Source organism: Aquarana catesbeiana, linkage group LG03 (genome assembly GCF_042186555.1).
Source record: "Aquarana catesbeiana isolate 2022-GZ linkage group LG03, ASM4218655v1, whole genome shotgun sequence".
NCBI lineage: Eukaryota > Metazoa > Chordata > Amphibia > Anura > Ranidae > Aquarana > Aquarana catesbeiana.
Window position 1 is genome coordinate 375,626,227 of NC_133326.1, and position 15,286 is coordinate 375,641,512.

The 15,286-nt window shown below is 45.2% G+C and overlaps 1 protein-coding gene across 2 annotated transcripts in view; it reads right to left on the reverse strand.

Annotated features, from left to right (window-relative positions):
* Positions 1-15,286, reverse strand: part of ARHGAP26 (Rho GTPase activating protein 26) — a 744,136-nt gene that overhangs the window by 576,498 nt on the left and 152,352 nt on the right. For both annotated transcript variants that reach the window (XM_073620639.1, XM_073620638.1), the window contains exons 3-4: positions 8,443-8,504; positions 2,541-2,612 (exon numbers count right to left, since the gene is read on the reverse strand). In XM_073620639.1, coding sequence (XP_073476740.1) covers positions 2,541-2,612; positions 8,443-8,504 — 134 coding nt within the window. The remainder of the gene's footprint in view (positions 1-2,540; positions 2,613-8,442; positions 8,505-15,286) is intronic.

Consider the following 15,286-nt stretch of genomic DNA (forward strand, 5'->3'; position numbering starts at 1 on the left):
ACTACAAGAGGTCAGAGACTGGAAAGATGTTGTACAAGAAGGTCAGAGACCATGAACATGCTTCAGGAGTAGTTGGTGACTGGGAACATACTGCTAAAGATGGTCAGAGACTGGTTCAAATTAACTGAGACAGCTAGAGATCACCGATTTTACAGCCTCTTTACTAATAAATGTTTCTAAATTCATACTTTCAGAAAACCTAATTCATATTGCCTGTGGCACATTCCAATATAAAGGACCAGAAAAAAATTTGGATTTTTGTACATAAATAAAATCCAATTCTTTGAGTCCATAAGGGACACAGAAAGATTGAAAGCCAGGTCCCAGTAAAACCCCTTCTCAACCCAGCAGGCATCAGTTTCGTGGCAAAGCAATAAAGAAAAAACAGAGAGGCAGAACCTGTGTCAGTCAATGGACTTAAAGAAATACATTTTATGGTAGGTAGAAAAATCTCATTTTCTTCCTCAAACAATGAGAGGCACAAGAATTCAGATAGTCAGGATGTCCAAAAGCTGCTTAAATGAGGGTGGGCAACTCAACAACAACCACTAACAGGCTCACTAGGCCCGTTGAAATGAATGAAGGAACTTCTACTAGTCAGTGTAACCTGACCAAAGGGAGATTATGAAGAATCCAACCTGATGCTCCACACAAGGATGGAAAAGTCTAACACCAGAGGGAAATGACTCCACATGGAAGAGAACACAGAACCTGAGCATGTGAAAAGCTGATTCTTCAGAACCCACCACAAACAGGTGGAACAACAACACATTCACAAACCAGGAGGAAAGGATCCACAACCTGATGCGGTCAACCCCACAGAAGGTATGGGTCCCAAGAGCGAAGCCAATACAAAAAAAACAGATTTACACAAAAAAAACAAACAAAAAAAAAAAACGAACAGTCTGTCTACAAGGAAAGCATCAAGGCCTTAACACCCCTAGTTCTGAGGACCAAGAGGAATAGTAACTCTAGTACTAAAAAATGTGGCTCAGCCAGACAACCAGTCTTTGCTTAGCAATTCTCTTACACCAGAGAATGTACAGTAATAGTACAACCCAACAGCCCACAAGGAGTTGGAAGTGATCCCTGAGACCAATGAAGAACTGAAGAGTTTGATCCCATAACGTGACAGGAGGAATAGGGTACAAGGTAGGCACCCCGACAATGATATGCAGAATGGAAGTTAGACCTTAGCCCCAGACTGGTGAGAGAGGAGCCACCAGAGCCTGCCTAATCTCAACCACAACTATGGGTCCTAAAAGCTCTTGAATCCCATAGGGTCCACCAAAGCATTGCTGAGGAGCAAGGAGCAGAAATTTTAGCCAAAAAGCCAAGGACATTCACAAACAAAAATCAAGAGAAAAAAATTGGTTAGACATTGCTCAGCTGAGCTGAAGAAAGACTAACATTCTCCTAGGACACTAGCAATAAACTGGGGCCTGCTGAGAATAAGAGGTTTTATACTGGGGGCCGACTTACAATTTTTCTGTTTGCTTCAAATAAAACATTAATTAATAGTGTTAATAACACTGATTTACTGCAGGAGTTAAGAATCTTCACTTAAACTGTACATGCATTAACTTTGAATGCACAATAATGATCAGATTAGGAATTGATTAAGAATTTGCTTTTCATGTGATTGGATAAATTAGGGAAATCTTCAATCAACTTATTTATTCAGTCAACTGTTTTAGTTATTCTGTTTTCGGACTTCAATACCACACTTCTGTGTGTGGCTTCGGTCCAGCTCAAGGCTGGTTTATGGTATACCAAACTACTGCAGACAGTCCTACCCATTGGCCTTATTCCACTAATGCACGGAGAAGGAAAAAATGGCTTCTAGCATAAAATTACCTAAAATTCAATTGCAAGTCCCTATGATCTCCAAGTATCACATATCCTAACACTTAACCTCTCAGTTAACAGCCAAGTGCTCAGATGTAACAGTGCCGATAAATCATAATTTGCTATTCAAGACACCATTTGATAACGGGCACAAATTCTGCAAATATTCTTCTTTGGTGGTAGCAGTGAAGTATGCTCTGGTGACTATTGAAAGCCAACATAAGAGATAAAACAGGGGAATCTAAAGGATCAGGATTGGGGCTCATTCACACCAACAGCATGCTATAACAGTGCGGCCAGTTGCGTGCTCTGTAAAAGAGCAGTGGGATGCATTGTAATGAGGGATTGCACGGTTTACGTTTTCTTTTTTTTTTTGTAACTTTTTTGAAATGTCCCAAAATTGATTTTTATTCATCGTTATGCGCCGCAGCTTTATGTGATGCAGTATAGTGCTATGCTGAAAAAAAAAAAAAAAAAAGGTACAGCATGTTCTATTTTTCAGCACGCACTACTGCAGCACAGTGGCATAAACTGAACTAACAAGACATAAAGCTGATTGCCTTGTCTATGCGCTGGGACAGGCTGTTCAGTGCAGTCCAACATTTATAGTCATACGTTTTTTCATGGGTTCGTCTCATTATACAAACTGTAAATAAGCAGTTAGTACACATCCAGCTATATGTATTCGTTACCTTGGCTGCACCAATCTGCTCCTTTCTGAATTTTTCAAGAGGTGTAATGAGAACTTCGCCAGCATTTTCAATCTATAGAAATGAATGCAAATATTAGTAAATGAATAAATCATAAAAAGTGATTCTTTAGTATTCTTTAAGTCTACATACCACCTGACAAGTGCAATATGGTAAATATGCATATACTGAATGGTACTTTACTTCTGTGCTCTGCAAAATTCTGGTGCCTTAATCTGAACCTCCAAGGCATTACAAGTTACAGGTGGAGAAATAAAAGGAAGCATTCATCACCATCATCTATAGAGGTCACTAGTAAACTAGACTAAATCAACAGGTCCACAGTGCAGCTTACAGAGAAAAAAAACATAAGTCTCCAATAAGCTACAAAATAATGTCACTTTTTAAAGCAGTGCATCTCAATTCCTGGCACAATAGTTCTGATGTGACCCTTTGATAAAAGAACTAAAGCTACCATTTTTTTTTTCTTCTGTTACTTCAAACCTTTAGTGGAAACTTGGGATCCCAAATCATCAGATACCAGTAAGGCTTCTTCCCATTTTTTACTTCTAACATCATTCTAATCTTTTAAGTATAACATCATTATAGGCATCTGGAAAGCTTCCCCCACTGACAGGATATCCCATCAGTCCAATGAGAGATCGGTCAAGATGTCAATTATAGCCCAGACCTGATTACAGATACTGATCTATTGTTTCCTGGAATGCAGGGTATTACTACAACATATCTGACAAAGCAAAGTACAAATAGAATATGGATTAAGTGACAACCTACCTTGACACAGCCTGCCACCACTAACCAATACAAATGCAATAAAAGAAAAAATATAAAAAAAGTACAATCTCAATTTCCCCTTCCTAAAAATTAATATATCATATGGAAAACCAAACCGCACCTGGCCGGAAGCTTTAAGGCTCCATGCACACTGGAGCTGATAAACTGCAGTTTATTGGAGTTTGGGCGTTTTTTTTTTTTAAAGCCCATAAACTCCAATCTATGTTAGCCTATGTGTCCATGCACACATGGACGTTTTTTAGCTTTAATGAGCAGTGGAGTTTATGGGCTTTTTTCTGAATGCCAGAAATTTGCATCCTAGAGGCGTTCAAGAGCAGTACTGGAAACGCCAGACACCGGTAAAAGGTGTTAAACAAGGGTTAACGCTGTAAAAAGAGCGCTAAGCCTCGTTTGGCGTTTCTCTGCCTCTATTCAAAATCAATGGTTCCCTATGAGAGCCCACTGATTTGAACAGAAGTCGCACTGCAAGTTGGATCATCGTGATCCGACTTGCGGTGCCGACTTGTGTGCCGAGGATGAAGGGGAACCCTTTCCAAAATGAAAAAAAAATTGGCGTGGGGTTCCCCCCTCAGACAATACCAGGCCCTTCGGTCTGGTATGGATTTTAAGGGGAACCCCCTTCAGCGAAAACGGCGTGGGGGCCCCACAAAATCCATACCAAACCCTTATCCGAGAACGCAGCCCGGCCAGTCAGGAAAGGGGATGGGGACAAGCGAGTGCCCCCTGAACCGTACCAGGCCGCATGCTCTCAACATGGGGGTAGGTGCTTCGGGGCGGGGGGGCGCTGCCCCCCCCCCCCCAAAGCACCTTGTCCCCATGTTGATGAGGACAAGGGCCTCTTCCCGACATCCCTGGCCGTTGGTTGCCTGGGTCTGCGGGTGGGAGGCTTATCGGAATCTGGGAGCCCCCTTTAATATGGGGGCCCCCAGATCCCAGCCCCCCACCCTATGTAAATGAGTATGGGGTACATCATACCCCTACCCATTCACCTGGGGAAAAAAGTGTCAAAAATAAAACACACTACACAGGTTTTTAATGTAGTTTATTAGTCAGCTCCGGGGGTCTCTTCCGACTTCGGGGGTCTCTTCTTTCTTCTCCGCGCTCTCCGGCCTCTTCTCCAGGTCTCCGGTTCTTCTGCCGGGCTCCTCCTCCCCCTTATAACGTCACATTCCTATCATGCACCGGGACTTATGACGTTACAATCCCGGATGACATCACCTGGTGACCACGTCCCATGCCAATATAAGTCATTGCGCACCGCTCACCTGGCATTACAGCGGGAGAGAGCGTGTCATGTCAACATCAGAAGAAGACCGGAGGGAAGAGGACGACGGAGAAGACCGGGCCCCCGCTAGCAATAGAGCGGCAAAAGAGCAGAAGATAGCGGAGGAACCCCGCAGAAGAACCGGAACCGCAGACCGGGGGAAGAGGCCGGAGAGCGCGGAGAAGAAAGAAGAGACCCCCGAAGTTGGAAGAGACCCCTAGAGCTGACTAATAAACTACTTTAAAAACCTGTGTAGTGCGTTTTATTTTTGACACTTTTTTTTCCCCAGGTGAATGGGTAGATTCCGATAAGCCCCCCGTCCGCTGACCCCGCAAACTGCCAGGGTTGTCGGGAAGAGGCCCTTCTCCTCATCAACATGGGGACAAGGTGCTTTGGGGTGGGGGGGCGCAGGGCCCCCCATGCCCCAAAGCACCCACCCCAACACCCCATGTTGAGAGCATGCGGCCTGGTACGGTTCAGGAGGGGGGGCACTCGCTTGTCCCCACCCACTTTCCTGACCGGCTGGGCTGTGTGCTCAGATAAGGGTTTGGTATGGATTTTGGAGGGGCCCCCACGCCGTTTTTTCGGCGAAGGGGGTTTCCCTTAAAATCCGTACCAGACCGAAGGGCCTGGTATTGTCTGAGGGGGAACCCCACGCCAATTTTTTTTTTTCATTTTGGTGAGGGTTCCCCTTCATCCTCAGCACACAAGTCGAACCGTAAGTCGGATCATGATGATCCGACTTGCAGTGCGACTTCTATTCAAATCAATGGGCTCCCATAGGGAACGGCCGTTTATGAGCTCCAGTGTGCATGGAGCCCAAGGCTGCATTCACAACTGAGCGTCATGTTTTTGAGCGTTTTTTATACAGCGTTTTTAAAGCTTTTCTGAGCTTTGGCTTTTTTTTTTTAACTCTTTCAGCTTTTTCATTAGCGTTTTTTTATTATTATTTATGAATTCTTTTAAGAATTTTTTTTGTTATGGGGTTAAGGGTTATGGTTAGGGGTTTATTTTATTTATTTTGTTAGCTTAGGGGTTGATATTAAAGGTAAGGTGTTAGTATTATGGTTATTGGTTGGGGTTAGGATTACATACATATATAGTTATAGTTAGTCTGGCTGGAAAAAAAAAAAAAGGACACGCTTCTATCTAGCTCACCAATAAAAAGGGGGAAAAAATAATTATACAATCCTATATACACAAGATTTATTTTATCCTATACCCACAGTTGATCCAGAGGACGGCATTAGGGTTATCTATTATTAATTTGTTTTAATTTTGCATTATTTCATTAACCACTTCAATACCAGGCACTCCACGCCCCCTCCTGCCCAGAACAGTTTTCAGCTTTCATCGCTGTCACACTTTGAATGACAATTGCATTGTCATTTTCTTCCCACAAATGGAGCTTTCTTTTGGTGGTATTTGATCACCACTGGGGTTTTTATTTTTTGCCAAACAAACTAAAAAAGACTGAGATTAAAAAAAAAAAGTTTTTCTTCGTTTTTGTTATAAAATGTTGTTTTCTCCTTCACTGACAGGCACTGATGAGGCGGCACTGATATGTAGAAGTGATGGGCATCAATATGCAGCACGGATGGGCACCGATAGGCGGCACTGATGGACACTAATAGATGAGGTACTGACAGGTGTTACTGATGGGCACTGATTGGCACTGTGGTTATCACTGACAGGCATTCCTGAAGGGCACTGATTAGCATTGCTGTGGCACCTCTCATGGGGGCTATGCTGATAATCAATGTGCTTATTATCAGCGCAAACCCCCCCTTTGACAGGGAGAGACGCCGATCGTCTCTCCCAGTCAGTGCAAAATGAGGAAAGCCTTTAACCAGCACTTCTTGGTTCACGCTGTGATTGGTCACAGCTGATCACGTGGTAAGGAGCCTCCGTCAGAGGCTTCTTACCACGATCGGAGATGCGGTGTGTCAGAGTGACACACAGCACCACTGATCGCCGCAATGCATCTCCCCCGTCATTCGATGCCCAGTCAGGATAACTGAACCACAGCCTGACCGTCATTCTGCTATAGGCCGGATGTGGTTAAGCCTCATATTTATTTATGTAGTTCATTATTTATTAATAAAAATTAGCATCATCATTTTTGTATAATTATTGCATTTGAGCAGGTGCACAGTCATGTTAGAACAGGAAGGGGCCATCCCCAAACTGCTCCCACAAAGTTGGGAGCATGAAATTGTCCAAAATGTCTTGGTATGGTGAAGCCTTAAGAGATTCCTTCACTGAAACTAGCCCCTGAAAAACACACCCCAAACCATAATCCCCCTCCACCAAATGATTTGGACCAGTGCACAAAGCAAGGTCTGAAAAAGAAATGTATGAGCCAGTTTGGGGTGGAGAAACTTGAGTTGCCTGCACAGAGTCCTGACCTCAACCCATTGAACAACTTTAGGATAAATTCGAGCGGAGACTGAGAGCCAGGCCTTCACGTCCAACATCAGTGCCTGACCTCACTAATGTGCTTCTGGAAGAATGGTCAAACATTGTCATACACACACTCCTAAACCTTGTGAACAGCCTTCTCAGAAGAGTTGAAGCTGTTATAGCTGCAAAGGGTGGGCCAACTCAATATTGAACCCTACAGACTAAGACTGGAATGCCATTAAAATGCGTGTGTGTGTGTAAAGGCAGGTGTCCCAATACAATATAGTGCAGTTACGACTATGGTCCTATAACTTACCTGTAATGATGTGTGTCCCATGTCTCTGCAGGGTACCCAGTCCTCTTTTTGATGCTCAACATCTCATAAAGGCAGTGGGTAAAAACTTCAGGTCGAACTGCATTCAAGATTGTTCAACGGGATCCCACCCCATCCGGCCCTCATTCATTTAGGAAAGCCTGCAAATTGATTAAACCGAATGTGACCCAATCTCCGAATTGGGGAGAGTCGAATGAATAACAGAATTATCTCCCCATTCAAAAACTGAGTTACATTCATTTTAAACAGCAGGCTTTTCTCATTGGATGAGAGGGGAGGAGGGTGTGGTTCTCTTCCAGACCACATTGAATGCAAGTCAGCCCAGAGACCTGAAGATATTAACCCTTGCTGTGCTGGAAATTTAGCACTAGGAAGAGGACCAGGCATGCTGCAGAGAAGATTTCTAGATGAATCAGCAGCCTGTACTACACGGGACACACATCATCACAGGTAAGTGATGTGACTGCAGCTACAGGGGAAAAAAATAGAACATCTGACTAAACTTCATCTTTAATATATATGCATACTATATACAGTTGGCTGCTCATTTATCATTAAAATTCTTTAAGTATTTAATAAAAGTATTTAATAGGACCAACTTGTATTGTATTATTTTAAATGTACAGTACAGGGCAGCACAGTGGTGTAGTGGTTAGCACTTTCGCCTAGCAGCAAAAGGGTCGTTGGTTCAAATCCCAACCACAGCACTACCTGCCTGGAGTTTGCATATGTTCTCCCTGTGCCTGTGTGAGTTTACTCTGGGTACTCCAGTTAAATTGGCCCCAGTGTGTGTATGTATGAATATGAGTTAGGGACCTTAGATTGTAAGCTCCTTGGGAGCAGGGCCTGATGTGAATGTACAATGTATATGTAAATTGACAGCACTATATTAGTACCAGAAATAATATTAATAAAAAAGACAAAAAAACAAAAACACCCATTGTAATGACTAACAATATGACAAACCTGATGGCCCTGGAATTGAAATTATCTACTGGCCATAGCGCAAGTTCTAAGACATGACACACCTGCTAGGCTGAATTATGTTTGGCCATTTGTCAACATCCTGTGTCAGTGGGACCACTTACCATCCGCATCCGTTCATCTTCAAGATTGCCCAGTACAGCAGCGAATTCCTGCAGAGACCTGGCTGGAGAAGCAATGGAAGGAAATTAGAACAATACAGTGCCGCCGCAAGGGATGTCAGCATACAGCAGCAGTACAGATAGCTTCCTGTATGAATGTCAGCAGACTTGCTACTGGGATTGTTTCCATGTGTACTTCTGGAGAGAAAATGAGGTGGGCTCCCAATATGATAAAACTCTTATTGTCATTTATTTAACATTTTCTACTTAAAATGTACGTTTGAATTGCAGTGAGAAGGTTCCCAGTGCATTATGGCTTTTTCTGGTTTCAGACCTATCCAGCTATGGTATACTGAGAAGGCAGGTCAGAAGGTAAAATGCTGTTTTTGTTAACAATTAGAGGACACTTTAAATAGACTAGTACTTAATTGTATATTTCCCTCATGCTTGTGCAGAGAATGACAAATTAAACCATATCGCGTATAGCTGACACGTGTTATTTGCTAGATCTCATCTACAAAAGCAATATAGAAAAGGGAATGCTGTCAAGATGCATGGTCCCCTGCAGCAAAGGAACATCAGAGTAATCAACACCAACAATATCATCTTTAAGCCGGGTTCACACTTGTACGACAAACGCTCAGACATTAGGAGCTCATGTCGCATGACGTGTGAAAATCATGTTTCCCTATGTGAGCCATCTTTACTGGTCCGACACAAGTCGGTCCGACTTTGAAAACGCTCCCTGCACTACTTTTGTCCTACTTTGATCCTACTTCAGCCCATTGAATATCATTGAAGTCGGATCCATGTCGGACCACCATCTTGACTGATCCGATTTCGGCATGTGACTTGTGCTCTAATGATCTTGAAGAGGAACTCCACGCCAAATTTAAAAAACAAAAAAAAAACACAAAAAAAAAAAAAAAAAAAAAAAACAAAAACAGCATGGGTTCCTCTTCCAAGAGCATACCAGGCCCTTCGGTCGAAAAAAAAACAGCGTGGGGGTCCCCCCCTTCTGAACCGTACCAGGCCGCATGTCACCCCCCCTCAACATGGGGGGGTGAGTGCTTTGCGGCAGGGGGGCCCTGGCCCCCCCCACCCCAAAGCACCTTGTCCCCATTTTGAGGATTACAAGGGCCTCTTCACGACAACCCTGGCCACTGGATGTAGGGGTCTGCAGGCGGGGGATTTATCAGAATCTGGAAGCCCCCTTTAACAAGGGGGCCCCCAGATTCGGGCCCCCACCCTATGTGAATGAGTATGGGGTACATTGTAACTGTAAAAAAAAAAAAAAAAACACACACAGTACAAAGGTTTTTAAAGTAATTTATTAAGCCCGGTCTTCTCCGATGTTGACTTGGCGCTCTCTCCGGCTATAATGCCGGGTGCATGGTGTGCCACTACTAATATAGGCATGGGGCGGGGTCACCGGAGATTGGCCCCTTATGAAATTGCCGTCCATCATGCCCCAGGTGGTGACATCATAAGGGGTGGGGCCTCCGGATGACGTCACACGGTGACCCCCATACCAACATAAGTAGTGGCACACTGCGCACTCGGCATTAGAGAGAGGGAGCATCGAGTCAACATCGGAAGAAGAACAGAGGGAGAAGACCCAGCAAAAGAGCGAGAAGATAGCGGAGAAGACCAAGCAGAGGCAGAAGACAGAGGGAGAAAAAAACGGAAAGGTCTAGAAGACATCAGCGGAGAGCGGAGAAGACCCAGAGAGGGGAGAAGACGTCAGCGGAGGAGGCAGAAGAGCCGGAGAGGGGAGAAGAGACCGAATGGCCTGGTATGCTCCCTGAGGGGGAACCCACGCCGTTTTTTCTTTTACATTTTGCGTGGAGTTCCCCCTAAAGATTCATACCAGACACAGTGCCTGGTATTGTCGGGGATCAAAGTCGGATCCCTGTTCATTGAAGTCGGAAGCATGTCGGACCTCAAGTAGCAGGGCAAAGTCGGATTCAAAGTGGTACGACTGTCGTGTCGTACTAGTGTGAACCTGGCCTAACACCGTAATTAAAGATAACCGATACAGAAAGAAATGTGCTATCTGCCATTGAAATCTTATGACAATGCAAGTTACCTGGCTTTTTCTGGCTTCACTACATAATGATTCACATGCCCAGAAGAAGCATTTACCCATTAAAGTAAAAACATCAGTATATGTGAAAGGAAAAGAGCCATAAGCCGCACATCATGAAGCAGACTCATGTGCAAATAGTCTGATGAATGGCAGCCTCAGCCCAATCTCCAACCAGGCCACGCGTCCGGGCTGAGGCTGCCATTCATCTCACTTTATGCACATGGGTCTGCTTCATGATGTGCGGCTTATGGATTTTTTCCTTTGACATTGCTGCAGCTTGGAGCTAGGACGAGCTACCTGTCCCTGCCTGCACTTCACAGTGGCCTAGTTGGACTTCACCTCTCCACCTGTGCGACACCTAAATTTGATCTAATCAGTATACTTTCTCAAGGTCAGAGGTAAGGTATTCTGCAATTGGACTGTCATGACAAACAGGAAAGTGGCATTTTGGAGGGTCAGGAATGGCAGCATGCCAAGTTTTTTCACCAAAAAAAAGTTCCTTCAAAGAGGAACACTCCACTTCTGCAAAAAGTGATATATCACTTTTATCCACAGGCCACACTAGGGAGGAAGTGATGCCACCAAAGGGAGGAGGAAGTGGGCAGAGAGTCCAGAAACTCCAGGCTCAGCCTCTCCTCCTCTTTGCATGTCCAAGTAAAGGTGACAGTGCGGAGCAGTGACATGAGGCTAGCATGGATAGAGGGGGAGATTTACTAAAATTAAAGCACACAAAATCTGGTGCAGCTGTGCATAGTAACCAATCAGCTTCTAACGTCAGCTTGTTCAATAAGCTGTGACAATATAACCTAGAAGCTGATGTTATTAAGCACAGCTGCATCAGATTCTGTGTGCGCCAGTTTTAGTAAATCCCCCCCAGAGTAAGCAGTGGCAGAGTAAACAGTGGCAGAGGGGATTCTGGGTTTTGAGGTTCAGTTTCAGATTGTCAGGGGTGCTGGGAGGCAGGGAGGTTTAGAGTCAATGGTGTAAAATGTAGGGAGATATAAATGTCTGGGTGTAGAGTGTCAGGGGTGCTGGGAGGTTTAGAGTCAATGGTGTGAATATAGGGAGATATAATGTCTGGGTGCAGAGTGTCAGGGGTGCTGGGAGGCAGGGAGGGTCAGAATCAATGGTGCGGATGTAGGGAGGCATATTGTCCGGGTACAGGGTTCTTCACAGGCAAGAATGCAGCACACCACAATGCACACACCACTGGTTTTATCTCCACTGCCCTGAATTGGCATCCAGGTCCAGAACTGGCTGTCTTAATGCAACACACATTAACTTGTATGCAGCAATGTAACAACATAGGAGAAAGGGGGCCTTTAAATATTCATTTGCACTGCTGTTCATGTAATGTGTGGCCTAAAAGACTACTTTCTTCTATTACAGATATACACATGTTAGCTCCTGATGAATGGACAAAATTCCATGAAATGCGTCAAGCTTTTGTATCTACCATGTTTAAATTGATCATGTGTTTTTAATAATTTTTATTCTAATCATGTATTTTGTATAATCAATTAATCAATATAGGAATTGCTTGTGTATCTTGGTATCTATTCCAAATTATGAGTAGTTAGAGGTGTTATACCCATGATTCTTCCCTATGGATATGTGCTATTCATGCTTTATATGTATGTATATAGACCAAATATTGTGATATTAATCAGGTTCATGTATCATTGTTCAAATCTGGCACGTAATAAATGCCAATTATTAACTATCCGTACTGACTGCGTGACTCGTGTAAAGTCCCACTCTGCTGCTCCTCCTTTTCTCAACTAATAGGGATGGAGGCATGACTAGGTTTTTGCCTCATTCAAAGTCCCGCCCAACGCTTTTCTTTTTCTTTTCTCACCCAACTAGGGATGGAGCCACGCAGTCCATATATTTACATTAAACTACATTCAGATTCCATATCAGATGGCCGGTACATTGAATTGTAGCTGGATCCTAGTATATTTAGATCAATTCTTAACCTGCTGTATGTAAGTGAATAGACATCTACTAGGATGGTCACTCTCTCTCAGAGGCGGATCCACGGAGGAGCGGGGAATGTGGCATGAGGAGAAGGAATGGCTGAGGGCAAAAACCCCCAGCAGCAGCACCAAGGATAGAAGCGTTAGTGTTGGCTCCAGTGACTGGGCAGGCAGCAGGGAGATTACATTATCTCTCTGCTGCCTGACTCTGGGAGTCTGGGACACAGCAAGAGACAACCAAAACACCATCTTAGCAGGCAAGTGGCAATCCGCAAGGTGTGGCAGGTGACATGGCAGGCAAGCGACAATCCACAAGGTGTGGCAGGCGACGTGGCAAGTGGCAATCCGCAAGGTGTGGCAGACGACGTGGCAAGTGGCAATCCGCAAGGTGTGGCAGGCGACGTGGCAAGTGGCAATCCGCAAGGTGTGGCAGGCGACGTGGCAAGTGGCAATCCGCAAGGTGTGGCAGGCGACGTGGCAAGTGGCAATCCACAAGGTGTGGCAGGTGAAGTGGCAATCCGCAAGGTGTGGCAGGTGACGTGGCAAATGGCAATCCGCAAGGTGTGGCAGGTGAAGTGGCAATCCACAAGGTGTGGCAGGTGACGTGGCAAGCGGCAATCCGCAAGGTGTGGCAGATGACGTGGCAAGTGGCAATTTGCATCTGGTGGCAGGTAAGTGACAATCCGCAACGTGTAGCAGGTAACGTGGCAAGTGACACACTCAGGTCTCCCACTGATTCTGCATTATGGTGAGTTGAACTATTTCATTTTATATTACAATGTAATTATAGAAAAAATGCGCTTCAATCATCCTGACACTGGTGCCGGGATGATTGAAGCACAAACACCAGCCGTTTCCCCGATAAATTGCCCACAAAGAAAACGGATTTTCTGGCAGTGCCCCTCCCGAGACTAGACTCTGGATCCGTCCCTGCTCTCTATCCCACATCCAGATTTCCAGTTGTCTCACGCGCTGTGTTTGTTAGTGCTGCACTGTCTGGATCCATGAGTTTTTACTCACACCTCTCCAGGAGCTGCGATGCACTCTGCGGGGTCCCCCCTTCCCCCCAAGGATGCCCTTGCACCGTGCATTGACGCCACGCCTGCTGCATTCGACGTGCATGTCACTCCTAGAGCGCTGCCACGCCGACAGCGTTCTTTGTGACAGGTGGGGGGTTAGACGCCAAGCGACGGGTGGCGTAGTCGCTCCGGCTGCTGTAGCCATCCCCTATTCAGGCATCCGGACCCTTATTGGACACCGGGCACCCCAATTACAGCGGCGGGGATGTTTTTTTGAAGCACCTGATTAGAGCCATAGGCTCTAATAGGCTTCAAAAAAAGGTAGACTTGGAGCGCAGAGCATTGCGCTCACAGCCCACCCAGGTGTGTTAGAAGATACCCGTCACCTGATTGGCTGAAGGCACAGGGGCTCCAATTGGACAGAACAGAAGAAGAGGCGCACAGGAGGACAGAAAAGCACGGAGGATGCACTACATGTCCCACAGCTCGGCGCCGTCACCTGCTGCCTGATCTGCCACCAGGCTGAGGTAAGTGCCGGTCAGGCGGCGAGCGCGGGGGGGGCAGGTGGTCACAGTGGCTGCATATGATGGGCACAGAAGCTGCATGTGATGGGCACAGAGGCTGCATATTATGGGCACAGTGGCTGCACTTGAGGGGCACAGTGGCTGCACTTGAGGGGCACAGTGGCTGCACTTGAGGGGCATAATTGATGTTTTTTTTTCCAAGTATCTTTCAGTTTGTTTTCACCCCCCCCAAAAAATGTTGAGCACCAGCCACCATTGCTGTCTGCGAATTCAAAGGCCCGCAACTTTTAAGTCGGACCCCAGAGTGTCTTTGGCATGACTTGCATGGGACTACTTTAACAGAAGTCAATGCAAGTCATACCAAAGTCGGACCAAAAGTAGTGCAGGAACCCTTTTCTAAGTCGGAGCGACTCAAGTCACACCGATTAAAATGGGCCCATTGCACAGAATGGGGTCTGACTTCTGATGCAACAAGTGCTCCAAAGTCGAAGCGATTATCGCATCAGTGTGAACCGGGCCTTAAAAGTAAAACTCAATACGTTGTGCAGCTGCTGGTGGTAAGGGGTGGCTGGTTTGTGTCCTTGTCTCTCTAGAACAGTGGTCATCAACCTTCTTGATGCAGGGGGGGTACAAGTGCAGCCCCTGAAATCACCAAAGGGCCGCATATAACAAGCAGCGAACGTAATGCTACATAACGCTCTCAGACAGGCAAAAGGAGATTACGGGTATGCTACAGTTTTTGGAGACTGGGGAGTCAGACTAGGGAGACGCACCACGTGAGACTGCTAGAGACCACTGCAAATACAGCAGCTGTTTTTGGCTTCAGGTATTTTTTTCTGCAGCCAATAAACTCCCCAGCATGGTATCCTATGTGTCCATGCATACACACAAGCTGTTATCAGCGTTTTTTGGCAGGGGCGTTTTCTGGCTGAAAGAAAAACCCCCAGAACTAGTAAAAACGCTCCATCTCTAATAAAAGCTTAAAAATGCAAAAAAATGCAGCTATTCTGCGTTTATCAGCACTTTTAAGCCATAAGATTTTGTGGGAGTATAGTTCTGTTTAAAAAAAAAAAAAGCTAAAAGAATGAAAACATTGACAAACGCTACAACAAAAACCACATTTGATATTTTTCTGAGGAAGGTCTATTATAACAGATCACAGAGAAAAACAGATAAAAAGTGAAAAAGGATTGGTAGCACAAAAAAAGTAAGATAATGGGAAAGAAATAAAAACAA